This window comes from Pinus tabuliformis, chromosome J (genome assembly GCF_031772625.1).
Source record: "Pinus tabuliformis cultivar Carrire ecotype Pingquan chromosome J, CPIR1, whole genome shotgun sequence".
Classification (NCBI taxonomy): Eukaryota; Viridiplantae; Streptophyta; class Pinopsida; order Pinales; family Pinaceae; genus Pinus; species Pinus tabuliformis.
This window is the reverse complement of record NC_142295.1, coordinates 1,589,914,279-1,589,935,686: the sequence shown is the minus strand read 5'-3', so window position 1 is coordinate 1,589,935,686 and position 21,408 is coordinate 1,589,914,279. Positions and strand designations below refer to the sequence as shown.

Below are 21,408 nucleotides of genomic sequence, written 5' to 3'. Positions count from 1 at the left end.
GTACAGTTGAGCTACACTCCTATAGGAGAACAGGTGGTAGACATCCTTACCAAGGCCCTTCGAAGAACAAAGTTTGATTATTTCAGGGAGAAGATGGGGATGATAAAGAATCCATTTCAGTAGAAAGAATTGGGTATGATGTCGCAGTGCAGTAGCAGTCAGTGGTAGCACAATGCATCATCATGAGAAGAGGTTGCAGTGCAGATGCAGTGTTGGGAGAAAGGACCAACAACAACACAGGTGCAGAGGAAGCTACCATACAGATGCAGAGGAAGCTACCGTACGGATGCAGCAGTGGTAGTCACAAAGCCATGGGCAGTAGTACAGGATGCAGAAGTGTAGAGGATGTTGGGCGTGGAGGCCTAGCATCAGCACAAGTACTGGTGCCATATAATTAGAGTGATGCTCAGTGTGGAGTATTACTAAAGCATACTCCTCGCTAAGAGGGAGTGTTGATTTGGGGTAGCATTGGATGTGCTCTAGCCATGAAAATTGGTGGAGAGGCTAAAGCACATGAGATCTCCAAGACCTAGAAATGGTTTGGGCAGATTCTACCCGGTCTGGAAGATATTAAAATAATTAATATTTTTAATCGAGTTCCTAAGTCTAAACTTAGAAAAAATAAAATATTAATGGGTATTAATATAAAACTGGGTTAGAAGATTCTAAAAGACATGGATCAAGCCAAAATCTAATCTTAGTCATTGATTAAAGATGTAATCTCGGTCGTTGAAGGACCCACAGGAAAAGTATAAGAAGAGGCTTGAGGGTTAGTTAGAGAACACACTAAGGGAGACCAGTCAATTCGATTTCTAGAGCGAGTTTTGCTAAGAAATTCAAACTAATGGTCTGGATTGCAGCAAGAGGCAGCGGGTACAAAACAGAGAGGCAAGAACAGCACTAGAAGATCAGCTTAGAGACTAGAGAGGTAGACGCAAAGGTAGCAGGATTGCGTAGTCACTGGAGGGCCTACGTGGGTGACGCAAAGAGGCCCAGTGCTGACGCAGAGAGGCAGGAGCTAACGCAGAGGGTCTGGGAGCTGCGCAGAGGCTAGCAAGTCTGACGCTGAGTCTAGGGGAGGGTGCTGGAGAATTTATCTCTATTGGGTAAGCCAGTTTGGCACCTAGTTGTACACAAGAATAGCTGATTAATAAAATCCTCCTCTACTGCACTGGTTTTCCCGCATTAGGTTTTTCCAGGGACAATTGTTTGAAAATATTTGTGTTGATGTGTTTGATTCTTGTGCATGTATTTGTTTTTGTATTATGGTGTGATGTCTGCAACAGAATTTATTTTAATGTTTACTGAACGGTTTTCGTAAATAACTTATTGGAAAATAAGTAGGTAAAATAAATCAGTTGTTGCAGTAACAGAATTTTCACAGAAGGCAATTCGATTTGTTGAGAAGGAAGACGTTTTCAGTTCCAAAGGCCGGACAGAGGTTCCAGAGTACCAAAGAGATGTTTTCCTAGTCAGCAGCAGGCAAGACAGCTAGACTAGCAGTCAGTTCGGGCAGGAGTTGCAGCAGGTTTGTTAAAATTGGCAACTAGGGCCAAACTCCATTTGGGTCATCTTATTTATGGCAGCTGATATTTTTCTTGGATCCCTCTCATCGAGAGGTGTAGGATTGATCTAAAGATCATGCGATTCCGATAAGTATTCATGGAGTTATGAATTTATTTGCGTTATAAGACAATTCGTCAAGGTCGGCCAGCAACCAAATAAACCCCACATGTGCTCAACGTTTTAGTATAAATAGAGTTGGCCTTCAAGTCATTTCAACACACATGGGATCTCTTGCTCTCTCTACTTATCTTTGGGTTTTAGTAGGAGGAAAGATCCTAAGGAATAACGTTGCCCTGATCCAAAAAAGCCAGAATAGCTAGAACTGCCGGAAAAGCCGGAACTGCCGGAAAATCCAGAACTGCCGGAAAAGCCGGAACTGCCGGAAAAACTGGAAATGTAGGAAAAGTTGGAAATGCCAGAAAAGCTGGAACTGCCGGAAAAGACGGAACTACCGGAAAAGCCAAAAAATCCGAAAAAGCCAGAAAAGCCGAAAATGCCGAAAAAGCCGGAACTGCTGGAACTGCCGGAAAAGTTGGAACTGTCAGAAAAGCCAGAACTGTCGAGACTGCCGGAACTGCTGAAATTGCCGGGAACAGCCAAAACTGCCAGAACTGCGAGGAACTGCCGAAACATCCAAAGCATCTGTCTCCAAAGGAGAGCAGCATGCAAGGGACAGCTAACTAACATTGGGACCAGTTGTATGGTACTTAGCAGCGAATACACCAAGCATGCAATGTTACAGCTAACATGCAAGGGACAACTAGCATGCAACGACAAGCATGCTAAGGACAAAAAGCATGCTAGGGACAACAAGCAAGCAAGGTGCAGCCAACACATAGGTCAGGATGGCAACATGGTGCAGCAATGGCACATAATGCAGTACAGTGATACATACAGTCATGATTAATGAAGCGTGATGAGATGCAGCATAGTGATGATGGGTGCAGCGCGGTGAGGTGCAGCATGATGACGAAATGCAGCACAACAATAGGTGAAGGAGTCACCTTGGAGAATTAGTTGAAGCAGCATGTCTTCAACTGATCTCATGTATCATCTTTTTAGAGATGATCTATGCTCTTATCTAGATAAGTCAAAGTGTTGACTTCTATTGTAAGCGTACTATCTCTCTCTCTCTCTGCTGAACTATTGAAGAACATATAAGAAGAATTGATCAAGGGTTTCCCCACATTGGGGTTTGTCCCTGGCTAGCGCCACATCTTGTGTCCTCTTGTCTTGGCTTGTCTTCTGTGATTTATGTTTATGTTCAATCTGTAGTTTACTTTAATGCTGATGTGATTACTAATCTAGAAAAGATATGGAGCTAACTGTGAAAATTGAAATAAATTGCTCTAAGCATAGAACATACCTAAAATTAACATGGTATCAGAGCTGAGGTGAAGACAATGCCCAAGCAAGAGTGAACGAGCAATCACCGAAGACAGTTGGGAAAAGACAAAAGGATCAGTGGATTCCTCATCCCTCTTCAAATTCACCAAGGGTGAAGTCGAAGCAGAAAATATTATCAGAATGGCGCAGCAGAATATGGCCTACCTAAAGATCACTTCATTGGAAGACCGGATCTCAGGGTGGAAGGAAAGGCAGATAACTAGTTCACCCATTATGCGAAGGAGTGTCTGAATGGCAAGGACACATCACTTGATGATGATAACAATCATTCCAGGGACATCTTCAATGATCAAAGGAATGACAGGTAATGCAGGTCATCAAGGAAATGGTCAACTCTTCATAGAAAGCAAGGAACCCAGGTATGAAGAATCAAATGTTGTTTCTGATGAGATAAAGAAGCGTTATCTTGTATTGGCCCCTCTCCTTCAGATTCTTCGGGAATCTGGCTTATAGATTGTAGTGCTTCAAGGCACTTCGATGGATAGATGGGTGCACACTACACTCTCTAATTTGGTAGAGAAGGAAACAATCGTGGGATTATACTTGGAGCCGATACCACCTATCCCGGAAATGGTGATAAGGATGTCTGAATTCAAGTAGAGCATGAAGGTACATGTCTGAGATGTACCAAAGGAAAATCGGGACCATTCCCCTCATGCAACAGGTCCACAGGTTTGGAACAACCCGAGGAGTTTAAGATTCATGATCGGGAATCTCATGTATACAGGTGGAAGAAAGCCCTCTATGGCTTGAAGCAAAACACCCCGGGCGTAGTATGAGAGGATTGATCACTGTCTGATGAAGCTGAGATTCACTGGGAGTGAAACCAATCCAAACCATTACCTGAAGGTTGTGGATGATAGACCTCTCATACCGGCACCTTATGAGGACAACCTATTTCTAACAGGTGCAGACCCTCTCATTTGCAGAAGTAAGAGGGAGTTGGATTCCGGATGTGGAATGATAAGCAGCGAGCCTGTGACTACCTCGAGGATCTTAACTTTCAGAAGTTATATGGTAGTGATGTCGAACCAGATTTCGGAAATGCCTCTGAGTTTCATAAACTCATTCGCGTTGATGTTCCTAGTGAACTTCCGTCTGGACATGTTTTGCAGTTAGCATGGTGAGCTCATATTTGGTTGAGCCTCACTGGATTGGTGCCAAGAATCTTCTGAGATATCGTCGGGGCACAATCTCTTATGGATTGAGATACACTGCCGGAAATATGAAACTGCATGATTATTCGAATGCTGACTGGGCAAGCAGTGTGGAGGATCACTAGAGCACTTCTCAGGGCTGGTTCTCTTTGGATTCTGATTCGATATCATGGATGAGCAGCAAGCAGAATTCGGTTGCTATAAGCACTGCCGAGACCAAATACATAGCTACGAGTATGATCTCGTGTGAAGCTGCATGGTTGCAGAAGATCTTAAGTGAGCTGTTTGTACACATGATGAATACCACTGTGATTCTATGTGACAACCAGAGGGGGGATTCAATTTTTGAGGAATCCCGTATTCGATGATTGCTCCAGCAGATAGACATCAGATACTACCTTATCTGCGATATGGTAAGTCGATGAGCGAGGAGGCTCCATCGCATTGAGACTGATGTACAGGACATTTTGTCAAAGCCCCGAGAAAAGGTCAAATTTGTGACTTTCCCAAACGACTTGGAGTCGTTGAGAGACCTTCTTATAAGGGTCCTGCATGTTGCATGCATTGAGCTCTGGGAGCTCGGGGGGCTTGTGGTACTTACTGGAGCAACATACGACCACAGGGCGACTCACCCTCCCCTGGTGGTGCGCTATGAACAGGATGATTAGTTCTTCTGTGGACCGGGATGATTAGTTCTCCCATGGCAACTGTGGAACAGGATGATTAGTTCTCCTGTGGGCCGGGATGATTAGTTCTCCCGTGGCAACTGTGGAACAGGATGATTAGTTCTCCTGTGGGCCAGGATGATTTGTTCTCCGTGGTGACTATGGAACAGGATGATTAGTTCTCGTGTGGGCCAGGTTGATTTGTTCTCCGTGGTGACTGTGGAACAGGATGATTAGTTCTCTTATGGGCCAAGATGATTAGTTCTCTGTGGCATCCACTGGCAGGATGATTCGTTCTCCTGTGGACAGGATGATTAGTTCTCCTGTCGAGACATCCTACCCATGCAGTCTGGGACTCATGGGAAGAAACTCTCATCTGATCAAAGAGCAGGGAAATGAGGATAGGGACCATAGTAGTACTATCGATGGACGCATCACTGTATCTACCGTACTCCCTATGCTAGGATGACCTCCATTGATCTGGGATCAATGAAACTGATCTGTGATCAGTATGAGTGGTTTGAGACTCTCTTGTGGCATTGATATGGGATCAATGAAACCGATCTGGGATCAGTATGAGTGGTTTGAGACACTCTCTTGTGACATTGATCTGGGATCAGTATGAGTGGTTTGAGACACTCTCTTGTGATATTGATCTGGGATCAATAAAACTGACTTCGGCTCAGTAAGAGTGATGTGACACACTCTTCAAATGAAACTGACTTCGGGTCAGTAGAGAATGGTATGAAACATTCTCGATCAATTCTTCTTCTTCATGGTTTAGCGGAGCAAAGCAAAGAAAATCAAAACAGAGCAGAGCACAGCAAAGCAGAGCTCAGCAGAGGCAGAGCTCAGCAGGTCAGAGCAGTGCAGGGCACTGATGGCAAAGATAGTACAGTCGGACATATGGATCAACGGATGGAGTTCTCTCTAGTTGAGAAGGAGTGTTAAAATTGGAAACTAGGGCCAAACACCATGTGGGTCATCTTATTTATGGTCGCTGATATTTTTCTTAGATCCCTCTCATCGAGAGGTGTAGGATTGATCTAAAGATCATCCGATTCCGATAAGTATTCATGGAGTTATGAATTTATTTGCATTATAAGACAATTCGTCGAGGTCGGCCAGCAACCAAATAAACCCCACATGTGCTCAACATTTTAGTATAAATAGAGGTGGCCTTCAAGTCATTTCAACACACTTGGGATCTCTTCCTCTCTCTACTTGTCTTTGGGTTTTAGTAGGAGGAAAGATCATGTTAGGCCCCTATACTACTAGTGTAACCCCTTATTGTTATTAGTACAACCCACTTATTATATTGATGTACCCTTGTAGTGCCCATATTGTTACTATTGTGCACCATAGAAGCCCACTATTGTTATTATTGTGCCCTTACATTATTATTGTTATGTCGGCTCTGATTATGTTATGACCCCTTAGACTCCTATATATAGAAAGGAGGTCTTTTCATTTGTATCATCCAAGAATTGTTCATTTATGTAATGTAAAGGAGGTTGCCCCCTCGAAGAGGCTGAATTCTAAGGCGTTGATCTATCTTTTCTATCTTTTTCTTGAGCTGGTTTCATAACATTTGGTATCAGAGCTTTGGATTCTAGGGTTTTGCTACTCCAAACAAGTCATCATGGCATTTTCGCTATAATTTTTTTCAGCGACGTTTCAGAAGTTGCAAAAAAAACCCATTTGAGAATAAACCGCGCTGAACCTCGAGTCCAAATTTCAGAGTTGTTCGCGCTATCTTTGCGGAGATATGATCTGAGGAAGTTGGTCTTTTTGCAAACTCCTGAATTACATTCCAAACAGGTGACCTGCGGGAAAGCATCATAACTTTCTCTCTGGGGATCGGATTGAAATTTCGTAAGAAGGTACAGAAAGAGGACGGACTGTAGTTTCTTGTATGCATTTTTCAGATCCAAAGGTCGAAACAGTGACTCGTGGCAAGTCGTACAAGTTCGCTCTACTGAACTAGTCTATAATCAAGTCACTGTGGAAGATTTCGCATAACTCTTCCTTGGAGAATCCAATTTGGGTCAGACTTGTGGCATTGGAAAAAGGACACAGAGGGCTACTGCAGGTCACAAATTCAGATCTAAATGATTGGAAAGTACAGAGATACATCAGAGGCAATATCGAGCTCCTACAAAGTGAAAAAAGGTGTGTAGATTTTCTTAAATTTTTGCTTAAGCTTGGTTTGAAAATTTATTTTGAAAGAATTCAAAGGGCATAGTAGAGCATTATTATTGGTAACTGATGCCCCGAGGAAAGAAAATGCAAACACCTAGTAAGGAACCTGAAAGCTCTAGCATGACTCATGAAGAAGAGGAAGAAATGCAACATGATATATCAAAATTACAAGACCAAGTGCAACAACTGTCCCTTGCACAAAAAGGAACAGAATCTAAGATGGATGGTTTAAAGAAAGGCGTAGAAGCTAAGATGGATTGTTTAAAGAAAGGTGTAGAAGCTAAGATGAATGACGTGGAAACTAAGATGGATGATTTGAAGACATACATGGAAGAATTGAAGATAAATATGAATAAGTTGCTACAAGAAAGGGTCACTAATGGTGAAAGGGTAGTAAAGGAAACTCATGATGAGAACAAAAGAAATGTTAATCATGATTCCATAGACGCTAATGTTGGATCAAGGACCCACAATATTCCAAAAATCGATATGAGGAAGTTTGATGGCAAGGATCCCGCAACATGGATATTACAGATGGAGCAATTTTTCGATCTCAATAATGTGCAAAACACACAAAAGGTACGTATTGCAACTTTATATTTGCAACCAAATCAGTTTGTATAGTACCAATGGCTTTGCTCTCGTAAACAATTTATCACTTGGGCAATTTTTACGGAAGAATTGATAGCACATTATGAGGATACAAAAAGCAACACTTTTTTTAGCCAATTGATAAGTCTCAAACAAAAGGGTTCAATAATGGAGCACATTGAGGAGTTCCAAAAATTGAACATAAGGGTAAAAGATATTCTAGAGGAGCATAGGATTGATGTGTTCATAGGGTCTTTAAAGGATAATATCCAACATGATGTTCGCCTTTGGGAACCTGATTCATTAGAAAAGGCATTCAGGTTAAGCAAGAAAAATGGAAAGCAAAATTATGGCAACCAGGAAGCATACCACTCACAACTATAAAGACGGAAGTGTTGTTGCCGCTAGTCTTCCACAACCTATAAGGTTGACACCACAACAATTGGAAGAAAAAAAAGCAAAAGGGCTTTGTTACAGTTGTGATAGGAAATACACTAAAGGTCATAAGTGTGCTGAGAAGAAATTATTCTACATAGATTGTGAAGAGGAAGAAGAAAATGAGCAAGAAAGGTCAAAAGAAGAGGATATACTCCAGGAACAAAGCCTAGATAAAGAAGAAATAAATCTGACCATATCTTGTAATGCATTGGCGGGAATTACCACTCCTCAAACCATCAAGATAGAAGGACAAATCAAGAAGAAAAAGGTAATAGTGTTGATTGATTCAGGAAGTACCCACAATTTTATTCATTGTAAGGTAGCAAGAGAATTGAATTGCTTCTTATATCCAGCACCAGAGTGTCAAGTGATGGTTGCAAATGGAGGAACAATAAATTGCTCCGGAAAGTGCCATAATATCAAGCTATCCATGGGAGAATATGTATTGACTAGCCCAATGCTTTCCATTCCAATGGGAGGTGTTGATGTTGTACTAGGAGTCCAATGGCTATAATCCTTGGGTACAATAGCTTTTAATTTTCAAGAACTTTTCATGAAATTTTCTATGGAAGGAAAGGAAGTTGAATTAAGGGGTATTGCAGGGAAACCGGGAAAAATAATCAGCGCTAATGGTATGACAAAGCTTCTAAAAAAAGAACAAAGAGGTGTAATTGCACAATTATGTTCGCTAGATGTGTCCACAGTGGAATCATCTATTTCTCCAGATCTCCAAAAATTCTTGGACAATCATTCCAAGGTATTTGAGACTCCCAAAAGTCTCTCACCTATTCGTGATCATGATCATGCTATTTATTTGATTCCAGGAAGTGTTCCTCCAAACATCAGGCCGTACAGATATCCCTATGCCCAAAAGAGTGAAATTGAACGTATGGTTGCATAAATGCTAAAGGCTGGTATAATTCAACCAAGTCAAAGCTCTTTCTCTACTCCAGTCGTATTGGTGCACAAGAAGGATGGATCATGGCGCATGTGTCCGGATTATAGGGAGCTCAACAAGCTCACTATTAAAGATAAGTTTCCCACTCCTGTCATTGATAAATTACTGGATGAATTGCATGGATCAATTTACTTCACCAAGTTGGATCTTTGTTCAGGATATCATCAAATTAGAATGAAGATTGAAGACATTCCAAAAACAGCATTTAGAACTCATGAGGGTCATTATGAATTTTTGGTCATGCCTTTTGGCCTTACCAATGCACCTTCAACATTTGAAGGTTTGATGAATTCAATTTTCAAACCATTCCTTAGAAAATTTGTGTTATTATTTTTTGATGATATACTAATCTACAGCAAGTCTTGGAAGGATCATGTTGAATATGTTGACAGGGTGCTACAACTATTGGAGGAGAAACAATTATATGCAAAAAGATCCAAATGTTTCTTTGGAGTACAAGAGGTGGAATATCTGGGTCATATTGTATCTCATGAAGGAGTTAAGGTAGACCCTAGCAAAATTAAAGCCATTAAGGAATGGAAAATTCCCACATCCATAAAGCATCTGCGAGGATTTCTCGGATTGACAGGGTATTATCGCAAGTTTGTTAAGAATTATGGGAGAATAGCAGCACCTCTAACAACATTATTGAAGAAAGATGCATTTTCATGGACTCCAGAAGCAACAAAGGCATTCGAACATCTTAAAGAGGCAATGTGCCAAGCACCGGTCTTAGCTACACCGGACTTCACAAAAACCTTTATTGTGGAATGTGATGCTTCAGGAAATGGAATTGGTGCTGTTTTAATGCAAGATGAAAGACCCATTGCTTTTGAATGTCGTCCAATCAACGGAAAGTTTTTACACAAAGCTATTTATGAGAAGGAAATGTTGGCAATACTCCATGCACTTAAGAAATGGCGACCCTACCTAATGGGAAGACACTTCAAGGTAAAAACGGATCATGATAGCCTTAAATACTTTTTAGAACAAATATTATCCTCTGAAGAGCAACAAAAGTGGGTCACAAAGATGTTGGGTTATGACTTTGAAATCATCTACAAAAAAGGGAAGCAAAATGTGGTGGCAGATGCACTCTCAAGAAAGGATGAGGATGTGGAAGCATTGTTTTCTGCTATTTCTATTATCCAACCAGATTGGATAAACGAAGCAAGGGATGAATGGAAGAAGGACGAAGAAGTATGGCCATTTATTCAAAAGTTGGAAAAGATCCCAATTCAAACAATATTGCCAGAAATTGAAAAGGAAGGAAAAATCATATTGGAACCTAGAGCAGCCACAGAAACAAGAACCTGACAGCTACGAAATCGATCAATTTCAGAGTATCTCATCAAGTGAAAGAACTTACCCGCAGAAGATTCCACATGGGAGGACAAGAATTTTATACAAAAGCATCAAGAACTACTCAAGCGTTGAGGACAGCGCTTTTTGAAGGAGAGGGGCATGTTAAGCCCCTATACTACTAGTGTAACCCCTTATTGTTATTAGTACAACCCACTTATTATATTGATGTACCCTTGTAGTGCCCATATTGTTACTGTTGTGCCCCATAGAAGCCCGCTATTGTTATTATTGTGCCCTTACATTATTATTGTTATGTCGGCTTTGATTATGTTATGACCCCTTAAACTCCTATATATAGAAATGAGGTATTTTCATTTGTATCATCCAAGAATTGTTCATTTATGTAATGTAAAGGAGGTTGCCCCCTCGAAGAGGCTGAATTCTAAGGCGTTGATCTATCTTTTCTATCTTTTTCTTGAGCTGGTTTCATAACATATCCTAAGGAATAATGTTGCCCTGATCCAAAAAAGCCGGAAATGTCGGAACTGCCGAAACTACCGAAAATGCCGAAACTGCCGGAAAAGACGAAACTACCGGAAAAGCTGGAAAAGCCGGAACTACCAGAAAAGCTGGAAAAGCCGGAACTACCGGAAAAGCCGGAACTACCAGAAAAGCCGGAAAAGCTGGAAATGTCGGAAATGCCGGAAAAGCCGGAACTGCCGAAAAAGCCGGAAAAGACAGAACTGCCGGAAAAGCCGGAACTGCCGAAAAACCCTGAAAAGCCGGAACTGCCGAAAAAGCTGGAAATGTCGAAAATGCCAGAAAAGCCAGAACTGCCAGAAAAGCCGGAAATGTCGAAACTACCGGAACTGCCGGAAAAGCTGGAACTGCCGGAAAAGCCGGAACTGCCGGGACTGCCGAAACTGTCGGGAACAACCGAAACTGCCGGGAACAGCCGGAACTGCCAAAACTGCGGGGAACTGCCGAAACAGCCAGAGCATCTGTCTCCGAAGGAGAGCAGCATGCAAGGGACAACTAACTAACATTGGGACAGTTGTATGGTACTTAGCAGCAAATACACCAAGCATGCAATGTTACAGCTAGCATGCAAGGGACAACTAGCATGCAACAACAAGCATGCTAGGGACAACAAGCAAGCAAGGTGCAGCCAACACATAGGTCAGGATGGCAACATGGTGCAGCAATGGCACATAATGCAGTACAGTGATGGGTACAGTCATGATTAATGAAGCATGATGAGATGCAGCATAGTGATGATAGGTGCAGCATGGTACAGCGCGGTGAGGTGCAGCATGATGACGAAATGTAGCACAACGATAGGTGAAGGAGTCACCTTGGAGAATTAGTTGAAGCAGCATGTCTTCAACTGATCTCATGTATCATCTTCTTAGAGATGATCTATGCTCTTATCTAGATAAGTCAAAGTGTTGACTTCTGTTGTAAACGTACTATCTCTCTCTCTCTCTCTGCTGAACTATTGAAGAACATATAAGAAGAATTGATCAAGGGTTTCCCCACATTGGGGTTTGTCCCTGGCTAGCGCCACATCTTGTGTCCTCTTGTCTTGGCTTGTCTTCTGCGATTTATGTTTATGTTCAATCTGCAGTTTACTTTAACGCTGATGTGATTGCTAATCTGGAAAAGATATGGAGCTAACTGTGAAAATTGAAATAAATTGCTCTAAGCATAGAACATACCTAAAAGTAACAAGGTTGCATCAAGTTGATGCAGAGCCTACGCAGGCCCAATTGGACGGCTTGCTTTTCAGAGGCAGTGCAGTGCCGAAATTGCCCAGAGTGAGGGTAAATTCCCTCTAGATATTTTTGCCAGTATTTTCTCTGCAGGATAGCCAGATTTCGGCATTCAGATTATTGTAATCAGAATTTCTCGCTGCTGCATAATAATAAAACCCTCAGCTATTGTACCGGTTTTTTCCGAGGACTTTTGTCCAAAAATAACAGTGTCATTTTTGTGTGTGTGCTAGATTTTCTCAGTTTCCAATGCTATTTTCTTCAGCAGTATTTATTTGTGAAAATCACAGTGTGAATTATTTGGTATTTGCCATAGCAAACTACAAATAAATTTTTAAATAAATTAACAATTAGGAAAATAATTTCCAGTTGTTGTGATAGATGAAATTTTCACAACTTCTTGCAGTAGTTAGTTGGTATTCAAGTACAATAATGGTGAAGGAAATATCCATATTACAGTACAGTTGGATCCAAAGTCAAGTGCATCAGTTACCTCTAACCCAATCATGGCCATTCAAATGAAGAGCACCAGCTTAGCAAGACCTCCCTTATTTCAAGTAGATTAGGCTAAAGAACAACAGTATAATTGTACTCTTTAGAATAGGTGAATATTAAGTTTACTCAATTGCATACAAAAGCAACGAGGACCATTGCGCTCTAAAGGGGAGCGGCTGATCAAGCTACAGAGATTCATATGTTGATTAAAACCCAAAACACCCCTTGTATAGAACACCACTATGTGTAGTTAATACGTGTGCAATAGACAGGAATGCAGAAAACAAGTTGAAGAACCCATAGCTCAATGTTGGAAAAATGCATTCACATGCAGCACCATTGCAGGGCCCACAACTCTGCATCCCAATTTAATGTTGTGAAAATGCATGACCTGCACAAACTGTTGCAAGGCCCACAAACTAATAAGCCAGCTTGTGGATCTTGCAACACAAGATTTTGAGAACAAAACCCATAACTCATCATCATGGAAACCAGCATTCCGGAATAGCACACAATGAGTCTATCTATAAGGAAGTCCTGCATTAGCAAGACTATTTGCAACACAACATTTTTCAAAGGCAACTTTAACAATCCACCATTGAACAAAACATGAAATATGACAAGGAAACTGAATGAAATCACTTTAGCTGTTACTATCAAAGCCTGAAGGGTCATCTGAATTATTACTGTCACTATGTAGATACAACAGCACTGCAATAGCTATCTAGAGTAATGTACGAAAAACAAAGGGCCTTAGAGCCTTGAGAGGAGCAATGAACCCTAGAAAGTCTTCCACACAGCATGCAGGAAAGCACTTGCAATCCAAGCTATAATATTAATTAAGAATCAATTATTCAACATCTTTACTCTGTCATCTCTGCTTATTTTTGTGCTAACCTAGGTGCTTACAATTTAGCCATGCATATGACAAGCACACCCAATCTCATAACCTAATTTCTTTCAATAACTCTGATTTTCCCATGGAATTGACCCTAAGGTTGGACTAGAACAACTTGGTAATGGACCGATAATATACAAATTATGCTATAGTGCATGATTAGTTACAAAAGTCTTTAGAAAATAGTTGCTGTTTCATCTTTATAGTACAATTAAGATAAGTTGAGCCACTGAGTCTTACCTTCAATCAGTCGTGATACTAGTGGCTTCATTATATTAGCTTCCGCCATTGTAATAACATCATTGTCACTCTTTGGCAAGTTCTCAAGAATAACACCAACATTTTCAGCAAACTCCTCTTCCTGCATGAGAGTCACAAGAAAGAGAATCGCATTCCGTGCATGACTGATTTTTTTGGCAATATCTTGATTTTCTGACAATAACCTCATCAGATATACAGCTTCAGGAGCTTCTTCCTTTTGTCGTACAAGGCAGTGCACAATCAAATCAATGATTCCATTTTCCACCATGATCCCCTGTAAACAACTTTGATTAGATAAAGAACAAAGTTTTAATAGTGAGAACATTTTAAGATTACCATCAGTGTAAATCCATTAAAACTTGGAATGAGACCTAGTCTTTAACAGTAGAAATACAAACTAGACATAGCAGATTCTTGATATGGGCTTCATATGTTGATCAGATAGGAACATTGAAAGATTAGTTTCGCTAGCAAGGCTAGAAAAGGACATAGTTGTAAGAGAGTTGATGGGAATGTGGAGTTGTAACCCAATGAGAAATAAAGTTGGGTGAAAGCTTGAGTACACAGGTGAGAGGGAGGCTTCTCCTTAACACATGAAGAATTGCTGACACCTATCTGAAAATTGTATGCCCAAAAACTCAGCATCAAGGTTCCTTGACCCATAAACTCCACTTAAGTGACTACAACAGACAAAGGACCAAGCAAACTAAGAAGAACAATGAAGAAAGAGAGGTGGAATTAGGAGAAGAAAAATAAAAAGATAAGCATAGGAGAGAATGTACAAAATGCCAAGTGTCGCCCCTGGCAATAGCAAATCGAGCACGTCTGAAGAGGTCAGGAGTGTTAGCCCTCTGTCAATGGGGGTACATAGACTTTTTCAGTGCATCATTGATTACCATTGTAACTGCAAGGTCACAATGCGAAGCCATGTGAGGCCCTGTATTAGGTCTCCTAGATCTGTGTCTTGTCAATTTGAGTCTATATCGATTGTGATTGGTCAGACCATGCCCTATCCCTTTAAAGCTTCATCTAGGCGATCTCACCCTTGATCGGATTGGAGAACCTTGGGAGGCTTCTTAGGAGGACTCATGGTTTATCAGAGCCTACTTTTTGTAGGGGTCATCGTCAGTCTATGGGGCAGTCCAGCCCATGTCAAGGTGCACCTATGTCATTCCACATGGTTAGTGTTTATAGACTCGTAGGTGACCTTGGCCTTGGTGTAGTATTACTCATGACAGCTCTCACAACATAGTAGTCTCTAGTGACAACTTTTATGTTTCCCAAGATAGTTCAAGCTTCCCAATGCAAAATGGTCCAAGTGATCAAAATGTCAACCCGGGCTCAGATTATAGAGCAAGACTAGAGGATGCCATGTCACATGGAAATTTTCCAATCAGAGCATCTGGTGAAAAGTTATGGCTCGGCCAAACTTAGTTGAAATTGGTCAATAGTATAGGGATTATTCCAAGTGGAATTTCTAGCATAGCGTTGGGCAATTCCTTGCATGCATTCCATCAAAAGTGATCAACACGACAAAGCAAAGAAAACCCAGGTGTCATAATACTAAGATCATGAAAGGCGTTAGAGATCAAGCACAAGGGCAGGATCACGTGGCAATCAAGTGATGATGTGGCAATGCCCTAGAGGCTAAGAAAAAACAAAGACAAGCCCATTACAGATTGGGACCAAAGCAGCAAAACTCAAGTCTCAAATTTGTCAGGAGGGCAAGGATGTTGGAGATTTGCCACTGTGGGCCCAAGTCGAATTATTAAAAGGAGAAATAATGCCAAGTCAAGGTCAAATTAGCCTTTGGGGTCAAAAAGAAGTCTTTGGAAAGGAAGTCAACTAGCCGTTAGGCCTACCTTGGACTAGAAAGTTAAAACATGGACCTATCAAGTAGCCATTACAACAAATTTTCCTCCAAAGGACCAAGTCGACTTCACCAAGTCAATTCACACACCTCTATGTGGACAAATCGAGTCGCATATGGACCAAGGGAGCTAGATGTGGAGGGATCTTGGTACTACTTTTTATTTTGACCATTGAAGACCATTTTCAAAGGGAATGTGTGGCCTCTCTTGAGATTGTTGGACCAATTTGACCCTACTTGGGGATTTATTAAATTTATTTTACAATATTCCATGAAATAAAAAATTTCTAAGTCCCAGATTGTGGAAGACTGGGAATATTTTTAATGAGAAAAGTCAACTAGCCATTAAAGATTTTTTCTATAAGAGGCTAGGTTCCCTTCTATTGTAGTTGTTGTTGTTCACATGAGACAAGTGCTATCTAATAAAAAGAGCTCATCTATTTTGCAAACATTTGTGCTTTTGTATGAATGTGGAGTGGCTATTATTCTTATTATTCTTCTTGTTATTGCCATTGAGTATTCTTTTTATCTAATTTCGTTTACTAACAATGAAATTTATTCTAAGGCTAGTGTTCTCTACCATTGAGGAGCTAATACGATATGTGGAAGAAAGCAACTAGGGTTCTCCACTTGTTTGTTTTGGTTTTGTAGGTAAATTAGTCCTAGGGCTCTATATTACTTCAATAAGGGGCTTTATTATCTCAAGGGCTTCGTACTTTTCCGCACACAGAGAACAAAGGTTGGAGACGTCACAAAAAGAGAGGCACTCCAAAGGAAAATTGAAAGTTGTAGGGTGGATTAAGCTAAAGTGGCAGTGATTTTTGGAAGGACCAAGCCCACTCCCTAGACATGAACCAAGCATAGCGACTTAGAGGGTATCTACTTCACACTCCAACAAAGGGTGAGACTCCAAGGCATGGGTAAAAATTCAACAACCAAAAATATAAATTCTTCAAATTTCTTATATTTTTCTATAGTTAGAATTGGATTTTGCTTGCTGGATTTTACTGTCATATCAATTTACGACAAACTATTTGTTGGGGTCCGGGGAAAACTAATAAAATTGCTCGATTTAAACCCCACTTAGATACAAGTTATTATTTCTTGCATTTTACACTTGTATCTAGCCTTTTGGTTATGCGCTACCAAGTTAAGAGGGCTTTCTACTTGTTGGACCTGTATTTTCAGCTACCATATACGAGTTCTACAAGCATACAAATAAGTAACTTACACTACAACTTGTGATTTTTTAGCTCTGTATTAGTTTATAAGCAAAACTTTCATGTTAACGTTGAATTAATTTTATGTTCCAGACATTTAAATTATAAAATAATTTTCTGGAAATTTTTGGGTTAATAAACATAACCCTTAAATCCAAAATTTAATTCCCAGGTAGCTGGAAATTGCTTTTCAGTCTAGATTCATTAGAAGGGAGGCCCCGAAACCTCTACAATTACCCTCTAGCCATTCCATACTTTAGGGTAACTTCCTAGAAGTGTTTTTCACACAGTGGATTGTCTAATTGAACAAAATAGATTGTTGTCTCTGCATTTTTACGCAGGTCTTACAGGCTGTCATACAAGACAGCAAGTCATTTTGACTTATAACTCCTTGACCAAACTTCAGAATGGATAAGTAATCACGTATTTGGATAGGGGAACTTCAGTGGACCAAAATCCATAGCTTACATGCTATATATTTCAATTTTTTTGGCTACTAATATCAATTGTTAGAATTATGTTCTATTTTAGCACTGTTTTTATGCAGGACAGCAGATAGACTAAGAACACCCCCATCCCCTCGACTCTATATAGGGCACTGGACATAACATGGAGTTGTTGGGGATTTTTTAGGGACTCCTCCCTTTTTTGTTTAGGGGTGTTGGGCCTGAATAGTGGGGACATGGGTCGAGGTGATAGTGGGTCCCTGCCTTATGTGCCCCCATCTAGCAAGGCTATCAGTACCTTAGCGAGACTTCTAAAAGGATCGGTAACCTTTTTGGCATTGTTGCCAGGGAGAAGGTATTTCAACCTAGGCCACTTGGGTAAGACTTTATTTCCTTCTTGTGTATTTTTTATAAGATTATTGTAAAGGACTTGTTGACCACACTTTTTCAACAGTCCAAGAAGCGAGTACAAAGCAGCAGATCATTTTTGTTTAGATCGATGTCATCATGCAGCTTCCAGTTATATCATTGTAAAGCCAATTTCTGCAAAGTTTATTGTAAATGATGCTAGTATGACCATTGAATCATGTAATTGCACCTCGGTAAGCCTATGTTTTTTGTCAAAGGATTTCATCCTCGGAAGTTTTTTAATCTCCCCGAATTATGTGTGTTTGTAAATATGGATAATTGGCAGAGTTTTTCTTCCAGCTATGATGCCAAAGTGAGGGTGGAATTCATTGGCAAGGACTTAGGTGAGCCATAGTGTCTATCGAGTCTATTGTAAAAGTGTGTTTAGGAATAATTCTAGTGTATGGTCCATCATAATTAGACACCATGGCTAAATTATTTTATTATAAGCACACTTGGTTTCGTACTAGATCATAATGTGTCGCAAAATTGGGTAAGATCTTGAGGGTCACCAGTGTAAATGTGTATTTTCCCTTCTAAGGGTTTAATTAAATTGTAATATCTTGATGTAAAAAGTATTTTAGTGCATCGTTACTCATAATTAGACACCATGGCTAAAATATTTGAGGGTGGAAAAATTATTAATCCCCTCTAGAGTCAATTAATTAATTTTTCTGACAAAATTAAATAAAAATCCTAAGCTAGAAAATTAATTAATTTTGAGTCAAAAAACAATTAGAGAAGAATTAAATTCTTTCCAAGTGGAAAATAATCAAAATTTCATGGGTCAAAAGGAAATTAATTTTTGGAGATTCTCCACCAAGGGAAAAATGGATATTTTAAGAAAATTTGAGCCTTGGACCTTGTTGGTTAAGTCAAAGTAAATTTTTTGAGGAAATTAATCCAAAATATTAATTTTTGGATTAATAAAAAATGGTTTTTAAGAAAAATTCGATTTTTTCCTCAAAATTAGAAAATCAACAGTGGAGATTAAAAGAAGATCAATTTATTTTCAACAAACAAGATTTATTTGACGAAGATCAAGCCAACTAGCCGTTATTTCCAGTTGGAGGGGTTTATTTCTCTCTCATTCTCTATATAAGGTAGATATTGAGCTCTTATGAGGTATCTTTGGATAATCTTTGGATGATGTAATTTTGTAACGCTAGTTTTGAACCTTGCTCTGCTGTAATTATTTTCCTCATAATAGAAAGACTTTGGGGTTTCAGTTCATGGTATTCTTCTATCTGTTGATTTGTGGTATGTGTTAGTATTTTACTTGTTTATGCTCTATATTGTGCCAAAATTTTATGATTGTTATTTCATTTGTTAGTGATAAGAACATGCTATTGGCACGAGTTATCTTAGATGATCTGATTCACCATATGATCTAACAATTTATTTTCAAGATTAAATATAGATCTACAGGTACACTAGCCCTTGGACTCCAAGTTCACAGACTATGGAGAAGGACTGGCCTTGTTTGAGCTTTGGGCTTTCATTTTGACAAATTATTTTGCAGGAGGGTTTTGGCCAGTAATTTTTCAAAATTATTCATCCATATACTCTAAAAACTCTAAAAAAATTCTCAATCTCTTTCTCTTATGCTATAATGAAATTTACATGCTAACGAGGGGAAAAATTATTTTGTAAATATTGTAAATAATTGTGAATTAATTTTCTAACCGTTGTATTTAAATTTTATATTTTGTATAGTATTTGGGGTTTTGGGGATTTTTTGTGATTTTTGTATATCTTGGGGTTTTGGGAATTTTTTCTATTCATTTGTGCAAAGGAATTTTCAAGCCCTCAAAGGAAGTCAAATTTGTTTGGAGGAACTAGCCATATGGCAAGGGTTTCTGGGGTTTTTCTCCTCCAACGCAAGATGTCCAGCTTCCTTGAGCAAAGGCATTGGGTTTTTGAGGTAGATCTAGGCCTAGGAAGGCAAGATCTGGCCTCTGGCCATCCTCCAAGCTCAACACACAAGCAAGAAGGAGGGTCGCAGACCCTAGGAGATAGTTTTTGGCATTTTCGGGTGAATTTTGGTGTCTTGGCTAAATCTCTTTGTGATTGTAGGGGTCTGGTTTTGTTTTGAGGTCTCCAAGGCCTAGTTGAAGACCTATTTCCCTAAGTTGTAGCCTCTTTTGGCCTAGTTCTTTGAGCCGCAGGCCTATCTCCTCTTGTCGTGGGCCCTAAAGGCCTTGTTCTTTGAAGTCGTGGGCCCTCTAGGCCTTGTTTCCCTAACAACAGGCCTCCTTCCCTTTGTCGCAAGCCTCCTTCCCTTTGCTGCATGACTAAATATGCCTTCTAGGCCTTGTCGTGGCCTCATTAGGCCCTCTTCCTCTCACCCATAACCCTTTTAGGCCTTGATTTCCCTTGTCATGGCCTCATTAGGCCCTCTTTCTCTCACCCGCAACCCTTTTAGGCCTTGATTTCCCTTGCCATGGCCTCTTCTAGCCCTATTGTCAACCCTAGAGGCCTTATCTCCCTAGCCATAGGCCTTCTAGGCCTTGCTTCCCCCATCGTTTCCTTCTTCTAGCCCTCATTCAGTCATTGATTGGATAAGCATTGGTATTTTGGCACTAACGATTGGTTTTTGCAAGTGTCTCAAGCAATTTTGGAGCTAACACTCGTGGTTGCAGGTGGACAAGTTCGTTGGAAGACTCCTATCAATCAAGCTAGTCACCAACAAGGCCATTAGGCCTGGTGGTTTTTCCTCTAACTCTCTTTTCCCATCATTGTTTCATTTTCATCATTAAAACCCTTGTTTGCAGGGGTATAAATCACATAACAATGGCATAATAAGTAAGCTGCAGTCATCTTCTCTCATTGAGAAGTCACTTGCATTGTTGGGTTATTTCATTAATAGGCATTGTTGACATTTCTTGTGATTTTTGGATTGTTGTGATCATTGGTATCTTTGCTACCCCATATCACTGTTGCATCTCATTCATTGCACTCTTGCATGCATAAGCATTCATTGTTAGTAGTCTCATCTAAGTGATAAGACACATGTGTTCTCATTAAGTCAATATTCTCAATAAGAAGATAAAGGATCTAAAAATTGGTTTACTTGGATTGAATTGGCATTTCTTGCATAGATTAACTTGTTGCTCTAAAAAGTCTGCTCTTTCTCTTTTAATGTCACCAACATCAATCTAAAGGGTAAAATTGTTGAGAAGTTATTGGTTATCAAGTTTTGTTATCTCTCCTTCATTAACATTGTATAGAATTAATACATTGTGTTGCCTAAAGGATTACTAGCATTTCTTGTGACATTGACTTTAAAGGAATAATTGTGCTTGTCATTGCTAAAGTGGCTATTGGATAAGTGGTTACATTGCTATTGTCATAATTAGCACTTTTTTTTTGTGAGTTGGCTTTTGTGATAAGAGCACTAACTTATTGTTTTCCTAGTGAGCATCATATCTAAAATCATAATCTTGCAATATTTTAACTCACTCTTAAAGGACTTGATTGATCTCCATATTGTGACAAGAGTAATCTAAGTGATCTTAAGAATTGCTAATTGTTGGCATCTTGTTAAGAGATTGGCATTTATCTAATTGGCATATCAACATTGTTAAGAGAAGCATTGGACTTGTGCATTTTACATTTATTGATCAAGTGATTATCCATTGTGAGATTGCTAATCTTGAATTGCCTTACACAACATTTTTTGGCACCATCTAATTGGTTCATTAAGCACTGCTTTTGGTGAAGATTGTCCTTGTAATTGTTAAGTACTT

General features: G+C 39.9%; 1 protein-coding gene across 1 annotated transcript in view; it reads right to left on the bottom strand.

Moving 5' to 3' along the window:
* The window catches only part of LOC149233556 (U-box domain-containing protein 44-like), a 164,745-nt gene that overhangs the window by 72,172 nt on the left and 71,165 nt on the right, over positions 1-21,408 (bottom strand). Inside the window, 1 exon segment of the mRNA XM_089379795.1 lies at positions 13,695-13,989. Coding sequence (XP_089235921.1) covers positions 13,695-13,989 — 295 coding nt within the window.